This window comes from Nesoenas mayeri (genome assembly GCF_963082525.1).
Source record: "Nesoenas mayeri genome assembly, chromosome: 23".
Taxonomy (NCBI): Eukaryota; Metazoa; Chordata; class Aves; order Columbiformes; family Columbidae; genus Nesoenas; species Nesoenas mayeri.
This window is the reverse complement of record NC_137574.1, coordinates 3267158-3289596: the sequence shown is the minus strand read 5'-3', so window position 1 is coordinate 3289596 and position 22439 is coordinate 3267158. Positions and strand designations below refer to the sequence as shown.

Genomic DNA, 22439 nt, shown 5'->3' with positions numbered 1-22439 from the left:
AGTGCAATGTCTTGTCCAAGGATCGGGTAGGGTTTTAGATCTTTATGGTTGTCTAATTGGAAGGTTAAAATATTGATGTGCATTAGCATGGAGAAGCTTCTTCCCTCCCCGAGACTCACCATCTACTATCAGAGCCTTCTAGAAGGACCAGATCTTCCTGGCAGTGCCTTCAGTGCCACGTGCTTTTCTCCGGTGCTAATTGCTCTTCTGTCAGTAGGTGAGACCATTTTCAGCGGGCTGTGTTCTCCCTCCAGCGGGGATTTTACCAGTTCTTGTAGCCAGACCTGGGCTGCCAAGCGGATGGAAAGGTTTTGCCTTTTCCCAAAGCATCAGCAGCCAGGGACATCTGGACAATGTACTGGTCGGATCAACGGCCTCGTCCAGGATAACAGTCGGTGTCTAACCCCGCTTTGGTTTTGGGCATTGCTGGTTCCTCTGATCCGCTCGCAGACCAAGCACGCAGCTGCCGAAGGGCTTGAAGTAGAGCCCAAATGCGATCGTAACTGTGATTTATTTCCCTTTTTAAGTTCAGCATCCAAAACATATTCAGATTATCACAGTGTGATTCACAGAAGCACAACCCAGCTGAGAGCTGCTCGCATCTGTGGCCAGGGCACATCCAAGAAAAGCCCGTCCCAGCATTAACCTCCAGCGTGGTTGTTCTGTGGCTCTCACCTGGGGCTTTCTCTTCCCCCCTCTGTTCTCTCCTTCCAGTTGCTCTGGTTTCTTGTCAGGGAAATAATCACTGGGTTGCTAATGTCCGCAGTTTACAAAAGGGAGTTGAAAGCTTGTAAAATGAAAGTCAAATGGAGCCATCAGATAATAAGAACAAAGCTCAGATAGTGAAGGGCTGGCACATTTATCATGACTTGAAGCCTGACGGTGTTCGCATAGGCTGCACCCTCTGTGCTTGAAGGCGATCAGGGCTGCTATAGCCTTGACTGAAGCAAGTTCAGTGTATCCGTAGGGGTCTGTACAGCCCATGCTGTGTGTGTCCTGGCTGGGAAGGATAGACAAGGCTTTGGAACAGGCTGACACCCCCACCCAAAGCTGCTGGTTACCTGCGTTGTGCTTGCAGGTGCGTGTTGGTGGTATCATCTTCTCCCCCGGCTCAGTGAGCATCATCTCGGACAGCCTCCTCACCCTGCCCGCCATCGTCAGCATCGCCGCCGGAGGCAGCCTGCTCCTCATCATCGTCATCATCGTCCTCATCGCCTACAAGCGCAAATCCCGAGAGAATGACCTGACTCTCAAGCGGCTGCAGATGCAGATGGACAATCTCGAGTCCCGGGTGGCCCTGGAGTGCAAAGAGGGTCAGTACTGCCCGAGACCGGGCCCTCTCTGGGTGCTGCCACCCCGTGCTCTCCTCCCCAGCTTGTCCCCACCCCAGTCACCCCATTTCTGCAGCGAGGAGCGGGGTGCGTGTCCCCGCGAGGTCTGCATGGAGGGAGGGCAGCGAGCGTGTCAGCAGCAGCTCCGCTGCCTGATGCGCAGAGAATGGGATTAGAGCTTGATCCTGCTTAAGCGACATCCCTGGATCGCATCACCAGAGCCCTGGGGTGCCGGGCACAATATGCCCCCTTGTCTAACGGCCTTTAAATAGAGGGCTCTTAAAAAAGGCACAGAGGGAGCGAAGGAGGTTCAGACCCCCGAGAAACAGCGTCTATCCCAAAGGGAAGGCAGGAGGGAAGCTGGTCCAGTCCCTCCTCTGCGCTATAAGATGCGAGCCTAGAGCAGTAAGAGGAGGTCTGGGGGATAGGAAGGAGCTCTTCAAGCATTTTTGCTGCTGGGAAATCCTGTGCGTTATTTGGAGTAGCCAGACCTGCTGCTTGCAGGCTTTAACACAGACAAGTCTTGTCCTTTGCAAGCCTGGGCTGTAGGAGGTGGGCAGATATTGCTGTAGTTGGTGGGTTGAGACAGAAAAACATTCCGGGGAGAGCTGCCGCTGTTGTTTCATACATCCTTCTAGCTGGAAGGGAGCTTAGTGAATCAAAGGAAAATAAATAGAAAGCAGCAAATTTCATACTGTGATTTCTGTGTATAGAGATAGTTGCATTGGATTTGTACAGCCGATTTTAAAAGGATAGCCTTGAAAGCATAGGACAAAAATGAGATGTATACAGGAGAGACCACAGCCTAGCTGGGGTACAGAGACCTTACCGAGACAGCGTTTCGTACTTTGGAGAATGAACACAAGGACACATACAGCTGTATGACACGCTGATGTTATGTTACGAGAGGAAGAATAAATTCCTCCCTGACCCCTGCAGCAAGCAGTTTCTGCTTGGGTTTGATCTGCATCAGATTTGATTATTTTGGCAACTGTTGATAGAGGAGGAGGAGAAGAAGAAAGGAAAATATGGGAGGCACTGAGTATTGAAAATAGACCCTCATTTCTATCTGCAGCCTTTAAAGGTGTTTTAGGTGTATGTACACAGGTGTGAACCGCATACAAATTCATACGCATCTTTTGTTCTCAGCATCTGCTCTGTGCAGCGTGTGCTCTCTCGCTCTTGGCTGCTGAGACAGCCTCTGAGGGTGAGGGTCTGTCTGAGCTACATGGCAAGGTCTTGTCCAAATTGATTTCCAGAGCTGGCCCATTTCAGGTTGCTGCTGTGCCCCTGACGCAGCCAATTCCCCCGAAAACCTCTGCCCCACAGCTCACGATATGTTTCTCTGTCTCCTTTTGCCCAAAATAGCTTTTGCAGAGCTGCAGACAGACATCAATGAATTAACCAGCGACCTGGATCGCTCTGGGATCCCGTACCTCGACTATCGGACCTATGCCATGAGGGTCCTTTTCCCCGGCATCGAGGACCATCCTGTCCTGCGGGAGCTGGAGGTGAGGAACAGGCTGTGTATGCTCCGGCCCAGCAGAACGTCCCTCAGGGAAGACAGAATGAAACCTGAAGCACCTTTATACCTTCCACACCAAATCTTATTATATTAGAGGCACCCGGGTTAGCAGGATGAACTCCGAGTTCATTTTAATGAAGAACCTGGTGTTTCAACTCCCATCATGCATGGCTTGCTTCCTTTCAGTTTTCTCTCCCCAGCGTTGCTTTAGTTTTATTTTACGGGGGTTTATATTGCTGTAGACCAGCCGCAAAGCGTGCCAGATAAGTTATTGGTGTCCTTTTAAAGTCCTGAATCACCTGAGGGTGCAGAGGAAGGCTGGGAGCATCCTGCCCAGAGCATCCTGCATCCTCTCACTGCTGCTGTTCATGGCGTGTCCACAGGAGGGCAAGCGCCCTCCCGCCTGCCCGCCAGCGAGTGCTGGCATCTCCTGGCTTTCCCACCTTTATATATAACGATAGAAATATGAGATTTTTACTGAGGGTAAAGAAAAATAGGTAATATGAACGGGTCCATCAGATCACCTTGCAGATGGGCCATAATCACCTGTGAGAGCACCGAAAATAAAAATGATGCTGCCTCAAGAAAAGTTATCAGCCACAGAGCATGGGGCTGCCCGGAGGTACCGGGCTTGGCGTTCCCTCTCAGAGCCTGGAATTGCTCCAGTAAATCCTCAAAGTCCAGTCGCCTTCACACAGGGAGTGGCCCAAATCTTCAGCCAGAGATGTTAGAGGAAGAAATCTTGGTTGCTTGTCCTCCATACGGCTGCGTTGCTCTCCCAGGCAAGCACTGCATAGCATTAATGCATCAAATCACATTCCTTTCCAGCACCGAGCAGCTGCTGTAGTGTTGGTAAAACTCAAGCAGGTTTTGAACCGGCCTCTCCCAGCCCATTCTCCTCCCTTGGCTTTTCCAGTCCCAAGCATTATGTTTGCTGTTTAAATTGCCAAATAAGCTGATGCTCTAGCAAACAAATATGAATGCTTTTTATTTGTTTTCCTCATGAAAAACAGAATTGCAGAAGTGATAAATGTGTTGCCAATTACACAGTTGCTTAATTATGTAACGTTAGTAAAACCAATACATAAGTCTCCAAGATGTTTGGTAAAGAGTTGCTTAATGTAGTTCATCATTTTCACTTGTAATGAATTAACTTGAATCTGCAACTGGCTGAAAGCCTCAATTAATTTTTTACACTTGTCCCATAATAAAGCAATAGTCTAAATTGGTATTTAATTTACTTACAAGAGTGTCACTTTTTGTGCAGAACAAGCAAAATTGTATGTCATTTATAGGGCCGTTAGCCTCCAAGCAGCAGCTTTATGGCATGCAGAGAGTGCAGCTTGGAGCAATGATTAAGGTGAGCCATGCTGGGGGAGGATAGAAGGGGTGATGTTTGTTCAGGACTGACCAGAGACTGTGTTTGGGGATCCTGGCACCCTGAGAGATGGGGTGCTGGCTTGTTAACCCCCTATAGTGATGGCAGGGCTGCTCTCCAGACCCTCATGCTCCCATGCCGTGGCTGATGGGCCTGTCCTCCTCCACCGCAGGTCCAAGGGAACGGGCAGCAGAGCGTGGAGAAGGCCTTGAAGCTCTTTGCCCAGCTGATCAACAACAAAGTCTTCCTGCTGACCTTCATCCGGACGCTGGAGCTGCAGCGCAGCTTCTCCATGCGTGACCGCGGCAACGTGGCCTCGCTCATCATGACGGGGCTGCAGGGCAAGCTAGAGTACGCCACCGACGTGCTGAAGCAGCTGCTCTCTGACCTCATCGAGAAGAACCTGGAAAACAAGAACCACCCCAAACTGCTCCTGCGCAGGTACCACGGGGGGGACGGGGGACTTCAAGCTCTTAAGGGCAAGACATGATTTCTGACATGTCTATATGGTACTTTGGGTCATTGAATAGTTTGGGTTGGAGGGACCTTCACAGCTCATCCAGTGCCACCCCTGCCATGAGCAGGGACATCTGCACCAGCTCAGGTTGCTCAGAGCCCCGTCCAGCCTGGCCTGGGATGTCTCCAGGGATGGTTCATCCACCACCTCTCTGGCCAACCTGGGCCAGGCTCTCACCACCCTCATGGCTGACAATTTCTTCCTCGTGTCCCTGACTTCCCGTATTATTGCGATGAGTAGAGCATTGAAGACCTAGTGAGGAAAAGTACCACTCAGATGGGCAATGTCATGAATTGTCCCTGGAGCCACATGCAGGCCAGACCAGCAGCTCCAAGTCAAAGGCTCCCCCTGTTCTCCATGTCATGTGCCACCTCTGTCTGTGTCCCTTTGGGTCCTGTTCCTGGCCGGTGGCAGGAACGTGGCTGCACCTACAGCTCTGCCGGCATCTCGTTGGAGCGGGTGGATGAAGGCGAGGGGAGGATTTCACAGCTCTAGGAAAAACTCAGGGATTCCTCCAGCCATAATGAATATACTTGACAGGAAATTGCTTTAAATCTGGCTGTGTTTGCGGAGGCAATAACTCATCTCGGAAAAGGAAGCCGTCTTAATTTCCCTTGTGGTTTGACGAGTCGCTGGGAAGGCGTCTTCTGCCTCAGCCATCAATAATGACTTTTCGCGGTGCTCCAAAAAATACACGGCCGGCAGTGAGAGCTGTGCCCGCTCCTCCCGTAGCACCCAGCAAAGAGATGGTGCCATAGGCAACACCGGGATTTACCCATTTCACGGGAAACCTGGACATCTCCAGGAATGGGGCATCTGCCACCTCCCTGTGCAACCTGTCCCAGTGATTTACCACCCTCAGCGGGAAAAATCTGTTCCTTATATCTAGTCTGAATCTCCCCTCTTTAAGTTTAAAAGTATTGCCCTTTGTCCTATCACTATGGGCCTGGGGGCTCTTGGGTTGGCTTGGTGCACAAAACAACCCGGTTGGAATGTCTTGCTTGGACTTCATAAGGAGCGATCAGCCATAAAGTGGGATATGTTTGGGGTTTTTTATTACGTTTTGAGCTCTGTGGTGGCAGCAGTTGGTAGTTGGCTCTCCGTTCTTTCTCTCTTTCTTCCACAACTACTCCTCACGGGAGGCAGCAGCAAAGTTGACGTGAAATCAAATAGCTGCTCTGGTTCCTGGCACAGAGAACATCACACAGCAGTTTGGAGGCCTAGTTATAGCAGGGAAAATTAATAAAATACATATTTATTTTGGGGGTTCTCTCAGCTCTTTTTGTTTAGTTTTGTTTTATTCCCAATGCCTCAGAAAGGCGGAGGAGCAGCCAAGTTGCTGCTCGCTGGCGTCAGACTCCTTTGGAAAGTCTGGATTCTGCTTTGCCCTTGTTATGCGGTCAATATGAGAAGGGTTTTCTCCAAGTCTGGGGATTCTCCCCTGCCATGTTAATCTTCAGGAGCTTATTTTTTTCATTCTTAGAGGCAGATCTATAGCAGTGTTTCAGATACCAGCTCTGCCTCCCCGCATAGGGAGGTCAGGCCCCGTGCTGGCAGGCTGGGCTTAAGGGCTGGCTTTACTGAGCCCGTTTCAAAGGCAGAGGCGGCCGGGGAAAGTATATACAGCAGAATTGTTCAAGAGGAACCTGTGGTGCTCCAGCAGCAAGGAAGGTTCTGAGCAGCCCCTCTCCTCAGCCAGTGATGATTAACTGAATTCTTGGCCATCCCCTGGACCGATGTGCTGCACGTATCTCACGGCCTCAGTCTGCGTTGAATTGAAAGTGACATTCAGTGCTTGAAAGTAAGGAGAAATGATCCAAAGTGTTTGTTTTTGCTGCTCCATTCAGCCGATCCTGTATTTCTGATTAAGAAATAAAAGGGAACAGCTAAGCATGGGACTATCTGATATCCTTCTCCCACACAACAAGCCCCAATTTCTGTCACTCATATTTCAGTTCTTTTTATGGTGTTGGTGTCAGGCCACGAGCAGCCAACAGTGACAGAACACAGCATTACTTCACTGGTAGGGCTATCAGGAAACTCGCCAATTCTTAATTTAATATCCTATTAACAAAGTAGTTTATTAAATTAATATTCAGCTTGACGTCCTGAATGTATAATTTTCTGGGTTTTTTTCACTTATTCTTTAGTTTGTATCACTGACTCTCCATTTTCCGTGGCTCACTGGCACAGCACTATAAGTGCTTCCCCTCCTTAATTGGGTGACTGAAATATTTTAAACAGGAGAACAATGCGCGTGTCAATTTGTAGGGTGAATTTTTAGGCAGTTAATCAATTCAGGCTTAAATTCTTTGGGGATCTGCAGACATTTTCACAAATTCCTGGCAGATGTTGCGATCGTAAGAGATGATGGATAATGTGACCCCCCCCAGGTCCGTTTGCCGCCTGGTGTCAGGTTTTGTTTGCTGAAATCTGTGCCTCCCATTTCTACTTGATGTGCTTGACTTTGGGATCAAATCCTGTTGCTTCGATTGTGTGTGTTTTTCATTAAATGCCAGAGTTTTCAAACATGCTGTAGGAATACATACATGCCCTTAATTCCAGGCAGCAAAGCGAATGGAGGAGAATGGGGAAAGGGGTCCGGGCTTGGAGCATGGTCCCCAGAGGGAAGGATAGAGTCGTAGAGTTGTTTTGTTTGGAAAAGACCCTCGAGATCATGGAGTCCAACCGTTCCCCCACCCCTGGCACTGCCCCATGTCCTGAGAACCTCATGTCCGTCTGTCCAACCCTCCAGGGATGGTGACTCCAGCACTGCCCTGGGCAGCCTGTTCCAATGCCCCACAGCCCTTTGGGGAAGAAATTGTTCCCCAGATCCAACCTCAACCTCCCCTGGCGCAACTTGAGGCCGTTTCCTCTGCTCCCGGCGCTTGTTCCTGGGGAGCAGAGCCCGACCCCCCTGGCTCCAAGCTCCTTTCAGGCAGTTCAGAGATCAGAAGGTCTCCCCTCAGCTCCTGTTCTCCAGCTGAACCCCCCAGGTCCCTCAGCCGCTCCATCACACTTGTGCTCCAGCCCCTTCCCCTGCTCCGTTGCTGCAGGGTGTGGGATCCACCGCTCTGAGCTTGCTGAGATTTGGACCAGATCCTGGTATCGCGTGTGGCACAAGGGGAAGGCTGGTAGCGTCAGGAGCCAGGATGCCTGGGGTCATGTTGGCAGCTGGCTTGGCTGCAGCAGAGCAGCTCTCCCTTGCACGGCATCGCGGGCAGGCTGGCAGCCCTGCCTGCTCCCCATCCCCTGCCTGACCTGCAGGCTCGGGGCTCAGATGTGGCCTCTGAGACCCCCCTGGCACCAGCACAGCCACCCTGTCCCAGGGAAGGGGGTCGTGATGCTTTAAAGAAAGTCTCCAGGTCCTGCAGAGCCAGCATTAAAAACTATCATTAGGCGGCATTGTATTTAAATTAGAGATAATCTCGGGCACAATGTGGGGAGAGGATGCTGGGTGGGACTGGGGAGAAAGCTGCAATTTTACTGCCATTGTCACTGTGCTGTCCCTGATTGCCAGCAACCGCTGCAAATCCCAGTGATTTACTGAGCCCAGGCTGTAATTTGCACCACGTGCAGGGAGCCGAGTGTCACCAGGCTCCCTGTCACCAGCCCCGTCAGGGCTGTGATGGGCTGTCAGCTGGGCGAGCTGCTGTCAGCTCCGTGCGATGGGGACGCAGCGGCATCCCGCTGCCCGTCTGCTCCGCAGCATCACGGGGGCTTTGCCAAGGTGCAGCTGAGCAATGCCACTTGGGGACATCTGTGGCCTCTGATATGTGGTTTGGTTTTGTGTGTGACACACGTGTCCTCCTGGCTTCCCTAGGACCGAGTCAGTGGCGGAAAAGATGCTGACTAACTGGTTTGCCTTCCTCCTCCACAAGTTTCTCAAGGTAAGGAGGGATGAAACAGAGACCTTGCTGCTGCTTTGTGCTGTGTCACTCGCTGGCCGTCTTGGGGTGAATCTGGGCTTGTAACTCTTGGGTCAGGCTTCAGGTTAAATGCTGCAGCAGCAAGCTGGAAATTTGCTTAGAAATCCTATACCTGAGGTTGCTGTCACAGACTCTGTGCTCAACCCTCAGATCGCCTGGTGCAATCCTTACGTAGTAGAGTTGTGTTGCACCTCTTCAGTACTTCAGAGAAATTCTCACTTACACCTCCCTGCCTGGGCTTCACTATTTTTTAACTTCATTTGTGGTTTTGGAAGCCCTGCAGAGGTTGCTTCATGGGAGTGAACACTGAGATCAAGATCTCAAATTCCCTTTTTACAACCACGCAGATTAATTAATTAGAGACTTACCAAGCCAAAGACAACAGCATACCCACCGAGCAATGGAGCTCGTGGTTTTGGCTGCCTTCTCCAGGAGCTGCTGGGGGCTGAGCCTGGATTGCACATGTGCTAAAGCTTGAGTCAGTGGAACTGCACCTCTGCTGCAATGAATCATGTGCAAGACCCATCTGCACCCTGGCCGAGATGCTCCTTCCCCTCCGTGTTAGTTCTGCTGTCTGTCTCGTTGTGCAGGAATGTGCTGGAGAGCCGCTCTTCATGCTCTACTGTGCCATCAAGCAGCAGATGGAGAAAGGTCCCATCGATGCCATCACAGGAGAAGCCCGTTACTCCCTCAGCGAGGACAAGCTGATCCGGCAGCAAATTGAGTACAAGACTCTGGTGAGTGATTGCTCTAGAAGCTGCCATTGAATTACTTCTGTCTTCCCCGCGAGGATGTGAGCTGTTCTGACCTTTAGGCTGGTGGTTAGGACACTAGCATTAAGCAAAGTGTTGCCAATAAAGCCTCATGCTGCCCGAGTCAGCCACATCCCTCATTTGCAGGTACAAGTAGCCTGAGCTAAGCTTTGGAAAGGCACAATTTGAGGTGAGCATTTTATCTCCCTGTGCACTGACCACTTCCCTTCCTCTAGCAAATGAAAATGGACATCCAGGACTCCTGTCTTCATCGTTGTACAGATGTCATAAATGCAGCAGAATGGTGCAAATAGGGACACAGCATTTTTTTAAGCGGACAGGCAGTTGTGACGGATGTGGTTACAGTTCTCCTGGATGACTGTCTGAAGCCCTTTAGAGCATGGTGTGGTTCTCCTTTCTTTCCAGATCCTCAACTGCGTGAACCCAGATAATGAGAACAGCCCAGAGATCCCTGTGAAGGTGCTGAACTGTGATACCATCACTCAAGTCAAAGAGAAGATCCTTGACGCAGTGTACAAAAACGTCCCGTATTCGCAAAGACCAAGAGCTGTTGACATGGACTTGGGTAGGACCTTCCCTGCCTCATAGGAAGGGGAAGATCAGAGGGATTGTTATTATCAGTGATTCTTGGTGGGTTTTGCAGGGCTTAAAAGTTGGAGCTCAGGCTGCATAACGACACAGCGGGGCAGAGGGGCTGGGAGGGTCCTGCGCCTTAATTTAGCTAAAACGGTGTGGAACCCTATGCATGGGAATCAAAATGCTGCGCTTTGCTGCAAGAAAGTTATCAGTGTGACCTTCCTGTGAGATTTAGGAGCAGAATTTAGCTTTCTCTGGAAGGTGGGATTTTCTACCAGCTCATCTATCCAGAAGTTACATTGGATAGAGCCCGTTGGTGCCTTTTCCCTGTCTGACCATCGTGTCCACCTGGTTTGTGCCTCTCTCGCAGAGTGGCGGCAGGGCCGGATAGCTCGCGTGGTCCTGCAAGACGAAGACATCACCACCAAGATTGAAGGAGATTGGAAGCGTTTGAACACCTTGATGCACTATCAGGTAAGAAAGCAGCCCCAGCAGACAGCTCCCAGAAAGCCACCAGGAGGGAAGGAAACAAAGGATATTGACAAGACAGATGGGGAGGTCTCATTTGTATGATAAAGCAGAAGGGTTCAATGTGCTTTGGGAAAGCAACCTTGACGTGGATCTGCAAGAAACTAGCGTAGTTGAAAACTGGCTGAATTAAAACCGCCGGCCGTGCTGGTGAGATGGAGGGAGCAGCAGCAAGGGCTGAGCTGCTGCTTCTGGAGATGTGGGACAGCACAGGGGGCTTGGGTCTTTATGTGGGGTCTGAGACAGCCAGGAGGGCTACAGGGGAGGAAGAGGATTCCCTGCCTTCCTCCAGAGCCCTGCAAACATCACCTGATGTGATGCAAAGCGCAGGCTGCAGCGGCAGCTCGTCCCTCGTATCCGTGATCTTCCCACGTGGTGACTCTTGAGCATCGTGCAAGAAGAAGGGAAACAGAGCAAATACTTCACGTAATTGTCACATGGGAGGGTTGCTGGAGTGCTGTGGGGAAGTACAGGATGAGACCAGCTCAAAAAATGCTGAATATCAGGGGCTGCTTTTTGACAGAGTGACATCAAACCTCATAAGTCCCAGACCTAGTCTTGCAAGCCAAGCAACAGTTTTGGCGCTAAAGCCATATAAAACGAAGCCAGACAATGAAGATGCACTGGCCAGGGTGGGTGAGGTGACCTAAGAACTCGTTGCCATCTTTAGTTTTCCCATTTTTGCATGTCCCAGGCTGCCCTGTGTAGGTGTGTATCTGTTGGAAAGGGCTTCATATGGTGTGTGGAAGATGGAAAGGGAGGTAAAGACGGAGCCGAGGAAGGTTTGGTTAGAGAGAATCAAAGGCTTTTACTCAAAGCCTGTCTGCAGCAGAGGATAACTGCATTAATTGGGACCTGTAACCTACTACTGTCCATCACTGCCTACACAGAAGTGTTTAGTATTTAATCTGGCATCTTTCCCTGCTTATACACCATCTCAAGTCCATCAGCGTGACTCACGCTGTGTAAGTTGAATGTGAGCCAGTATTGACAGGAGCCGCGCAATCAGGGAGCGAGGCAGAGAGAATGGCATAAATATGCAAAGTGCATGTAAAAAAGCACCTCGAGGGTCAACGTTTGCAAGCAGCCCGAAGGATTTAAACACAGATTACTGTGCCGTGCCTTAGGAGTTGTGCAGATGAATTCCATTGTTTCTAAAACCTGTTTTACCTGACAGTCGCAAGGGATTAACCAACTTGCAGGGAAGCAGCGAGACTTTATTATGCCTTGATCTTTCAAAGTTATTTTAAGGCAGTCGCAAGCGAAATCCCTGTTTGTCTGATGTGTGTTTGGTGCGAGGGGAGGGAGCTCTTTCATTTGAGTGCCTGTGGGAAAAGCCCAGCCACAAGTTTACCCTGAAAATAACCAAAACCCTTGCAGCACTCAGGATGCTGCAGCTCTTCTTGCCATTGGGATGTCAGTTTTGCCTTGGAACAAACAGAAGTTTGCTGCCAAACATCTAAACAGGTACCACTTGCACGTGTCTCTCTGTGCTCTGGCCCGAGCTGTTTCAGCCATCGAAAGGAGCCAAGTTCTCTGCACTGCAACAGAAATCTTGTCAAGGCAGAGATTTTGCCAAAAACAAACAGCTTTTTGGGTTTTTTTCCCTTTTTTGGTATTCCTACCAGTTGTCTTTATTGTTGGTCAGATGCCGTCTCCTTCTGTCCGCTGACCTGAAGGCAAAGCAGTCTGTGGCTTTGCCCGCAGTATTTGGAGATGCACACCTGGTAACACCAGGAATTTTGCAGTATTTTGCAGTATTTTGGCGAGGTGCAGTCACCTTGGAGCAAAGGACCAAACCAGGCAGTTATTTAATTCCGAGAGATTCTCAGCTCCACACTTGGCTGCTGGATTTTGACACTCTTACTTTGGTTTTCTACATGTTTAGGATGATGAAAATACAATATGTATCTGCATCAATGGATAGAACGTATTTTTCATGGGAAGCCATCGTATGCAAAAGGCAGATTGGATTTAAAAGGAAATATTCATCTTTCTGTAATATTTCTGAAGCGCTTTATAGAATTATCTAGAGAACTGTATGCCTGCTGCTTATTTCTTAATTTATAAAAATAGATGTATAGGTTAAATAGGTGTGATTCTTTGTTAAATTATCTGGCGCTTTTAAACTAAGTTGTAAGGAATTGTATTCCATTTGTGTAGTATCCTTTTGGTTTCCTGGCTATTAAACTCCATGGGAGAGTCTCACCCCACGTGGCTTTTACTCAAGAAAAATGAAACATTGAATTTAATATCAAATGATTTACAGTGTCTCATGCAGGGTTAACTCTGAGGCAGCAGAGCATGAATACCTGTCAGCCTGGAAGGGCCAAGAGGCTAGAAAACTATTTTAAAGGAAAAATTAGAAGCAGAGAGGGAAGATTTGCATGGAAAATGAGACCGGGGAGCTGAGGGTGGCTTGGCCATGGGGGCAGCATCCTTGCTGCGTCGTCACTGCATCCTTGCTGCATCGCCGCTGCATCCTTGCTGCATCATCACTGCATCCTTGCTGCGTCATCACTGCATCCTCACTACCCCCATGCAAATGCAGTTTTAGTGGCTGGGTTTCTGCACCCCTGCTCTCCCCGCTCCGGGTTTTGCATCTCTTGAAGGTGTTTTGTGCAGCACGTTTCCAGCTTGTCGAAGAACCGACATATTTATAAAGCTGTAAACCAGCCAGGCAGCTTCGCAGGCATCTCTGGGGTTTAATGGGAGTGTGGCAACAGCAGAGCGAGATGGGAAACGAATGTGTGTTCCATCTGATGCTAATTTACACGCCGGTGTTTTTTTAGCTGACAAGAGCCATTCGACCCAAAATTTAGAGAGTGAGAGTGCTCCGTGCGTGTGTGGAATTGCTAATGGCTCTCTCCCAGTTAACCACAGCACTGCTGGAAATGGATCCCAGTGTGGCACTGGGGAGCTGCTGCCGGTGCATTCAGGTTTCTCCCTCGTGAAATTCAATTGAAGTGGCAGCTAATAACAGCCTGAGAAAAATAGTATCACCGCTGATTGTTTCTTAATAAATTCGATGAAGTGAGGCAGGAGCAGAAGAGGAAATAATAGAGGTGTTTGAAGTGTTTTGCTTAGAAATATCTCACTTTCGTACTGTGAAACACGAGTCACCGTTATTTCCACTATCAGTAGCGCTAATAATTCTCATTTACATGAAACCTTTCATCATAATGGCAGCCAAAGTCGTGATGGAATTGACCTGCTGTGTGCAGGTCACTTGGGGGCAGCATTTTGTACAAAAACCTCTTCTGCTGGGGGAGCAAAATCCGGCTGCTGCCCCCGACTTTCCTTGGGAGCGAGTCCCTCGGAGGACTCATGGCAAATAATGGAGGACTTAGCCCCAAAAGCGATTTCTCCAGCATGAAGGGGCGTTTCTGCTGTACAGCTCTTCTAAGTGATGGGTTTGTTGGCCAGTCCATCAGCCCCCTGGCCGTGCTGCACCACGGGCTGCAAGTTCAAGATTAAAAGACACTCAGGCCCGTTCCCTGGAAACCTGCAGATTCTTAATTAAGGGAAATAGGTTTAAAAACTTGCAGTGACTACTGGATTTATAGGGAGGATAAAATTAAACATGGCTACTAAAATCTGCTATAACAGAATCTTGTTAGCACTAATGTTCATTTATAGTTTGACTTGCAAGCGTTTAATTCCTTCTCTGGTGCAGCAGAGGGGCTGACAATTTAATACCCTGAAAGATGGCTTGATGAGTTGCCCAGCTGTAAATCAAACTTTTAAAGTTCCTAAAAATTGCTAAAATAAAAAATGGTTTAATAGGAATGCTTTATGGTCTGTAACGTTATTATAGCCATTTTACTCCCTCTGCATTGTTACTTTAATTGGATCACAACAATTCTTGAGATTCTCATTTTTATTGGAGAAAATGCAATCTTAAATCACAACGACCAAAAGCATCTTCAATACATCTTTTGATTTATCGCTCCTTTCCTCCAGCGCCTTTGCTGCAGAGCGGTTGCTGCCCCAGGACAGACCTCCCCATGCCCTGGGGACCCCATCCCATGCACAGGATGGGCCCTGGGGACTCACCTGCCTTATCAGGGCTACAAAGACATTGAGGGGTCTGGAGCATCTTTCTGCCGAGGAAAGGCTGAGAGAGCTGGGGCTGTTCAGCTGGAGAAGAGAAGCTGAGAGAAATCTGATCAATGTGATCAGTATCTCAGGGTGGGTGTCAGAGGATGGACCAGACTCTGTTCAGTGGTGCCCAGCGCCAGGGTGAGAGGCAACGGGCACAGACTGAAACACAGGAGGCTCCATCTGAACAGGAGCAGAAACTTGTTTGCTGGGAGGTGCCAGAGCCTGGCCCAGGCTGCCCAGAGCGGGTGTGGAGTCTCCTCCTCTGAGACATTCAAACCCCCTGGACCCACCTGTGTGATCTGCTCTGGGACCCTGTGTGAGCAGGTGGACTGAGGGATCTACAGAGCTCCTGCAACCCCAACCAGCCTGGGGTTCTGTGACTCTGCAACCTGCATTTGCTGGATACACAGCTGGCAATCACAGTGCAGACAGTGGATCTCACTGATCTTCTCTTCCTTTGCCTCCCCAGGTATCAGACCGCTCCGTTGTGGCTCTCGTTCCCAAACAGACCTCTTCCTACAATATTCCTGCCTCTGCCAGTATATCCCGGACGTCTATTAGCAGATACGGTAAGAAGCAGAGTGAAGGGCTGGGAGATGTTGGCTTACGGATACAACTGGGCTGTGCTGCACATTTCAGAGCCAACCTGGAGCTTGCGGCTTCACTTGAGAATGTATCTGGATGGGGCCAGTGTGGATCCTGCTTTTGTTGCAGGAGGGGCAACACCTTAAGGGAATTAGGTGGGGAAAAAGCAGCAGCTTCCCCCAAAGAACCACACCACATCAGCCGAAATGGAAGTACTTTCATGCACCAAATAGCAAAAGTTCCTTGGCTTCTGTTTTTTTGCAAAGGCTTTTCCATCTATAAGCACAACAGCAAAAAGACCAGAGAAGCTGAGAGGAGAGAAAAGGAAATGCCAAGCAAAGCAGCTTTTGGAAATGTGGGTCTTGGAAAAGCCCAGGGAAAAGCTTTTGGCTCAGAGGGGCTGGATGCTGCAGAGCACCCAGGGGTGCAGCTTCGTCACCCTTGCATGGCTGCACCCTAGAAGAGCCCAATTCCTTCATCTAGTTCATCTCTTAGTTCCCGATTCCTTCATCTAGTTCATCTCTTAGTTGGAGGATCGTGAATTCTTAGCTAATGGGTCAGAAACGGGCAACGGCAATCTTAACTCTGCACGCTTGGATCTGCACACCCGGGAATTCGCTATTTGCATAATAGCGGGCTCGGCACTCTGCAGAGGGTCCCTGAAGACACCGCAGCCCGAGTAAATGAGTCTGTGCGGTGCCAGGTGCACGTTTATAGCACTAAATCCTCAATAATTGTAATAATGTACTTCTATAAAAGGCAGCAGTGGCAAAATCTCTAGCGCGCTGATCTTTTATTATCTTTCATTTTACGGAGTGTTTTACAAACGAGGTGTCTCCTGATGAACCCGTCTCCTCCTCTTGTTTATAGCACCCAAAATAACATGGGGTTTACAGGACAGAATTGAGGGGAAAGCCAGAAGAAAAGGTGTTTTTCCCTATGAGGTGGAGTCCAGCTGAGGGTCCAGTGCTTCCTACACTTTAGGTGATGGAAAAACCAAGGCTGGATCCCACAACCCGAGTCCTCAGCGCTCCCTGATCTGTGTCAGATGGAAAAGCATTTGTAATCTACTGATATGGACTATCGTTGCTCATGTGAAGATTAATACTTGTAATTGCGCAGACAGAATTTCAATTAGATGCTTATTTACTTCCCCCACTATATATCAGTACAGAGCTATGTTTAAAAATAGAATTACTAGACGCTTCCCTAGCTGTCCCACTGTCTGTCTCCTTAATTATATCAGCTGGAGCACTCATTTATCTAAGCCTTAATCAGGGATGAAAATCTAGCTAGTTTGGTAGTGACTTGCATATTTCCTTCAGCTGATTTGTGATTGATCCCCTTACCCTTGCTGAGGAGGGTGAGCTAAACTTGAGTAAAATGCACAAGGTTCCCAGAGAACAAAGGAATTTAGTGAGAGGAAAAGAACTGGTTGAGCTTCTCAGCCCCATGTCTGAGCTTGAAGACACCATGGATGGGGTCCATGGAGGTTATTTGGGAGGTTAAATACAGGGTGTTTCAACAAGGTGGACCCAGTTTGTAATTTCAGGGTCTTTGCAATTGGGTCCGTCTCTTTGAGAAGAGATGGGGGAATGAAGAAGGGGTTTGCTTGGAGCATGACCAACTTTTCTTGGACTAAATGACCTTCAAAAGTCCCTTCCAACCCAAACCCTTCTACAATTCTCTTCCCATGGTTCAGACTCCACTTTCCGCTACACCGGCAGCCCCGACAGCCTGCGCTCCCGAGCCCCCATGATCACCCCCGACCTGGAGAGCGGGGTCAAGGTCTGGCACTTGGTCAAAAACCACGACCACGGAGACCAGAAGGAAGGAGACCGGGGCAGTAAGATGGTGTCTGAGATCTACCTGACCAGGCTATTAGCTACAAAGGTAACTGCTGCGCGCTAAGTTCGCTTGGAGATCCTTCTATATGCCGAGGGTCCTGCACGGTCTTTAATGATACTTAGCTCCTGGGGACGGGGGGACTGTCCCTTCTCCCTGCCAGGCTTTCCTGGGCCCCAGACATTATGCGGCTTCTGGAGCAGCAACAGAAACACAGCCCAGATTTCCTCAAGCTGCAAAGTGATTGCTGCAATACTTCATTCTTCTGCACAGTATTAAAACACAAAGGGTTAGGGAGACGCAGCAGTACTTGTGAATATTTAACCCGTTTCCCTGGCCAGAGAGAGTTTTCCTGCCTTTAACCACATATTAATCACTGTAGATAATGCTTTTGAAAGCAAAATAAATTGGTTAGGTTAGAAATAAAGAGAAGGTGCAGTAGCTGCAGGCTGGAGTATTCCCTGGGGGTCAGCATTCCTAAAGACCCCGAACTTATTTATTCCTGTGGGATCCATGGCAGCTCTTTGCGGGGCCGTGCAGAGCTGGCAATGCCATCTGGCGTCCCCTCCTGCCACCGCTGCTTAACCGAGCGTGTGCCCGTCCCTCCCTTCCCCTTCTCGGTCGCTGCTCCCATCAGGGTACGCTGCAGAAATTCGTGGACGACTTGTTTGAGACGCTGTTCAGCACCGTGCACCGCGGCAGCGCGCTCCCGCTGGCCATCAAGTACATGTTCGATTTCTTGGATGAGCAGGCAGATAAGCACGGCATCCACGACACCGACGTGAGGCACACATGGAAGAGCAATTGGTAAGAAGGGAGGAGGATGGAAGTCGGGGCAGACTTGAGTATTGAGCAATTGAGCATCCGAGGGAAACAGCAGAAGTGGGGAAGAGCTTTGGGAAGGCTGGGAGTATCCAAGTCCCATAGCTCCGAAGCGTGAGGTGAACCACAAAGCCATGATGATGCTTTTCAGCCGCTGTCTCAGATTTGGGGGTTGATCTTGGTTCCTGCTCCCCGTGCACACACGAGCTCAGTCCACAACCACAAGCCCCACAAATGTGAGTTCTCTGCTCGGGTGGGAGCTGGCGCTGACTTTGGGCTGTAGATCCACACACCTGGCCTTTGGAAATAGGGTTTGCTGAGCCAGTTTGCTCACAGGGAGCAGGGAGGAGGTGACACGAGGGGAAGGAGCCAGCCCTGCGTGCGGTGACATGGGCTGCAGCCGGGTTCAGCCTTCTCCAAACAACGGGAGCTCTCACGTCCCTGCCTCTGCCGTTATTTTAGGATTAAAAGCTCTGTGGGTTAGAAATTTACTTCTGCAAGGAGGAAAAAAATGTACCGAAAATGCTTGCTCCCCGAAGGTTTTGTATTTTCCCCCGAGTCCCTCATGGTTTAAAAAGCCTCTTAATCATCACGGCTGCAAAAGCTGGGTTCCCCGCTAAGGCTGTGGGAAGCGAAAAACAATTTCTTGAAAGCTTTAGAAGGAGTTATTAGGATAAAAACTCTTTAATCACACACAAAAAAAAAAGAGACAAAGCAATAAAAAAGAAAGCGCCGACTGGCAAACGTTGCTCTGCCAGAGCGGTTGGACCGTGTGGAGCCCCCGTCCTTCCTTCTGCCCTGGGGCACGGGGGCTTGGGAGGAGGATGAAAACTTGGTCTCTGAACTGACAGAACTAACGCTTTGGTTGGCTGCAGCATTCCCAGAAAGGGAATTTTGGTGGGGAGATAGGAGAAGGCCACTGGAGCAGCTCAAAGCAAACAGGGGCTTGGAAGAGAGAAGCGGGGTCAGGGGAGCTGGGGTGCGCTGAGCCGCTCGCCTGCAGCGCAGCAAGAGTTAAGGCTGAAACCTTCTGCACAGCTTGCTGGATAGATGGAGAGAGCTGAGACTTGAAAGGTAATAGAAAGCAGCAGCTGGTTTTTTGATCCTGCTATACAGCCAAAGAAAAAAAGGAATAATAATTCGCCTTTGATTGCAAAGGCCTCGGGATCTGGGGACAAAGCCTCTGATGCCTGCTGCACCGCTGGCAGGTGATGGGCTGCAGTGTGGCCGGGCAGCGGCTGATCGGTGCGGGGACGGCGGCACCGCTGACCCCCTCTCTAACGAACTGGGTTTAATGGGCTCCTCATGGAGACGCTTTCCCGGTTCAACCAACAGCCTCTCAGCTCTGCGCTGCACACTGTTCAGCGCAGGATCTGACCCCAGAGCGGCTCCCAGGCACACAGGGCAGCAGGTCCAGTCCAGGCATCTCAGGACCCATCGCAGACAATCCAGGCAGGACTGGGCTAACTGGTGTGTGATGGAGGTGCTGCTCAGACTGCTGCTGCTTATGACTATTTGTATTCTGCAGCAAATGTCTATTTGTAGCTTTTGCCTTAAGGTCTAATTTTGTTCCTTGATTTCCCTACAGTCTCCCCCTTCGATTCTGGGTGAACGTCATCAAAAACCCCCAGTTTGTGTTTGATATCCACAAAGGCAGCATTACGGACGCCTGCCTCTCTGTCGTGGCTCAGACCTTCATGGATTCCTGCTCCACCTCGGAGCATCGTCTGGGCAAGGATTCTCCTTCCAACAAGCTGCTGTACGCCAAGGACATCCCCAGCTATAAGAGCTGGGTGGAGAGGTGAGAGACAATACATGGGTGCAGGGCTGGCTTGGGTGCTCCAGTCCCACTTGACCTCCTGCACGGAGCAGCTTCGCTCTCAGTGGCCGAGGATGCAGCGCGGTGGCTCTTGCAGTAACCTGGTGGCACAGCCCAGCCCTGCTGAGCAGCTTGTTACAGACCAGGATCCCATTTTGCTCTATCATGGAACTGTTTAGGTTGAAGGGACCTCCCCAGCCCCCCAGTGCCCCCCCTGCCATGACAGGGACATCTTCATCAGCTCAGGGTGCTCAGAGCCCCGTCCAGCCTGGCCTGGGATGTCTCCAGGGATGGTTCATCCACCACCTCTCTGGCCAACCTGGGCCAGGCTCTCACCACCCTCAGGGCCAACAATTTCTTCCTCATGTCCAACCTGAATCTCCTCAGTTTAAAATCATCACCCCTCGTCCTATTGCAACAGGCCCTGCTCAAACGTCTGGCTCCATCGTTCTTATCAGCCCCTCTGAAGTACAGAAAGGCTGCAATAAGGTCTCCTCTTGTCCAAATGAACACCCAAACTCTCTGTCCTCATAGAGATATTCCATCCCCTGATCATTTTTGTGGCCTCCTCTGGCCCTTCTCCAACACTCCGTGTCCTTCATCCTTTTCCCCGCAGCGCTTAGTTTAAATCCCAAGGAGAAGAGGGGTCGTTTGGAGGCTCTGTGTTTCTCACGGCCGCCCTCGGCCCTTCCTTCCCGCAGGTATTACGCAGACATCGCCAAGCTCCCCGCCATCAGCGACCAGGACATGAACGCCTACCTCGCCGAGCAGTCGCGCCTGCACTCTGCCGAGTTCAACATGCTGAGCGCACTCAACGAGATCTACTCCTACGTCAGCAAGTACAGCGAGGAGGTGGGTATCCCTGGGTGGGCACGGAGTTTGTGGGGGGATGAGATGCTCTGTGGGGTGGTGGGTCAGGCAGGCATCCCCTTGGTGCCCCCTTGAGCTTCGTCTTCCTCCTCGGTGCAGAACCACCGCATCTTTGCATCACTGCTGCCCTGCTCTGTTCTGTTCGTGCACAAATTAGTTCAGGTCCTGTAGTTTACTTCCCAGGGGGACTGAGGGCTAAAATGTTGTGGGAGCAAAGGCATCCCTCAGCTTTGGCGTGCGCCCAGTGCAGCCCGCTCCTAAATGCGGTGCAAAATCATCATGGCCCGGTGAAGCTCCCCAGAAACATCCCTGTCTTCTGGGAACAGTGTGGTACAAATCCCATGTTGCAGTGACACAGGCTCCTGTTTGCAAAGAAGCCCTGGCAGCGTGAGCTCCTTTAATGAATGCATCGCTTGAAACCAGGTTCTCGCCATCTGTTCCATCCCTTCATTTCAGTGTAAGAAGAACCTATTTTGCAATTATGGCCATTAAAAGGAAGGGTTTTGTCGTTTAATTGCATGTATACATTTGTGATACAATACCACAGCCATTTTCTGATGAGGGTTTAAAAATCTCATAACTTTTGTGCTAAATGAGACAAGAAATGTGGAGTCCAAGGTACAGCAGCAGGAACAACTGTGTTGTGTGGGTGACGTGCACCGAGTGGTCCAAGAGATCAATGAGAACAGCGAAGCGCTCATCACGTTGCTTTGCATTCTGTTATTTAAGTCTCACGCGTCCACATTTCACGTTGCTCGTGTCCTGATGCCCACCCACCTCTACCACCCCCTCTCCCACACTGACTTCTTTCTCTGTTTGGGTGTTTTTTCCCCCCTCTCTTCTTATTTTCTCTGTACCAGCTCATTGGGGCTTTGGAGCAGGATGAACAGGCACGTCGGCAGCGTCTGGCATACAAAGTAGAGCAACTTATTGGTGCCATGTCTATTGAGAGCTGAAGAATGGCCGCGGAGCTCGCGAACAGCAAAGGGCAGAGGTTTGCACGGACTCTCGGGAATTAAGAGGGAGAACAAGCAGGAATTAAGAGCAAGAACAAGCAGGAAAGGTGCTGGACACATCTAAATACCAAGGCTCTTCTGGAGGGAGCAGAGACTGGCCCAAGGATTGACTGTGTTCCAAATCATTCGGGATCCGGTTTGAAAAGGCAGGAAGAGGAAAAGACAAATCATCTCAATCAAAGTCAAATCAAGATGGATAATTCTTTTCGAGCATACGTGGGAAGAAGGAACCTGGAAAGTCTGGATGTCTCCATAACTGCTGCTTTGCATGAAAATTGTTTGATGTATATTAGAAAACTAACTTGAATTAAAGGGGTTTTTTTTAAAAAAAAAAACAAAGGAAGAAAAAGAAACAAAAAAATAGAGCAAAAACACAGAGGCCACAGAGATAATCCTGGCAACAAGCTCTGAATCCTGTCCTCGAGAGAACCTGAGGATGCGGCTCAGAAATGCTGCGAACAGACTCTTATGCCAATTGGAAAGTCTGGAAAACCGAAATTCTCTTCTTTTTGGGATCTTATAAAAAATTACGAGCACAAGTTTGCACCACACCTTTTTACGCAAGTAAAATAGCAGTTTAGCCAGAAAATAGTTCAGTGGCTGAGTAACTTATAGGCACTAGAAGGAACTATACTCAATTGCAAAACCATCAGATCGTCCAACCTGTCTTGAAATCCAGCTTTATCGATGTATTTATATAGTGTCAATATATATCTATTTTTTTTAAATCCCGTTTACTGTTGAACGAGGGAAGATCTTGATTTTAAGTGCTTTCCCCATTTCCAGCCCAGTTCGGCCTCGCGGGGCGCCGGTGCCACCGC

At 49.8% G+C, this 22439-nt stretch overlaps 1 protein-coding gene across 1 annotated transcript in view; it reads left to right on the top strand.

Moving 5' to 3' along the window:
- The window catches only part of PLXNA2 (plexin A2), a gene marked incomplete at both ends in the record, with an annotated part of 134786 nt that extends 113228 nt beyond the window's left edge, over positions 1–21558 (top strand). Inside the window, 13 exons of the mRNA XM_080358362.1 lie at positions 1079–1313; positions 2700–2842; positions 4407–4675; positions 8575–8641; positions 9271–9417; positions 9859–10018; positions 10400–10503; positions 15131–15230; positions 16949–17139; positions 17729–17898; positions 19502–19714; positions 20434–20584; positions 21463–21558. Of these exons, the coding sequence (XP_080214488.1) occupies positions 1079–1313; positions 2700–2842; positions 4407–4675; positions 8575–8641; positions 9271–9417; positions 9859–10018; positions 10400–10503; positions 15131–15230; positions 16949–17139; positions 17729–17898; positions 19502–19714; positions 20434–20584; positions 21463–21558 (2046 nt within the window). The remainder of the gene's footprint in view (positions 1–1078; positions 1314–2699; positions 2843–4406; positions 4676–8574; positions 8642–9270; positions 9418–9858; positions 10019–10399; positions 10504–15130; positions 15231–16948; positions 17140–17728; positions 17899–19501; positions 19715–20433; positions 20585–21462) is intronic.
- Positions 21559–22439: the final 881 nt, after the last annotated feature.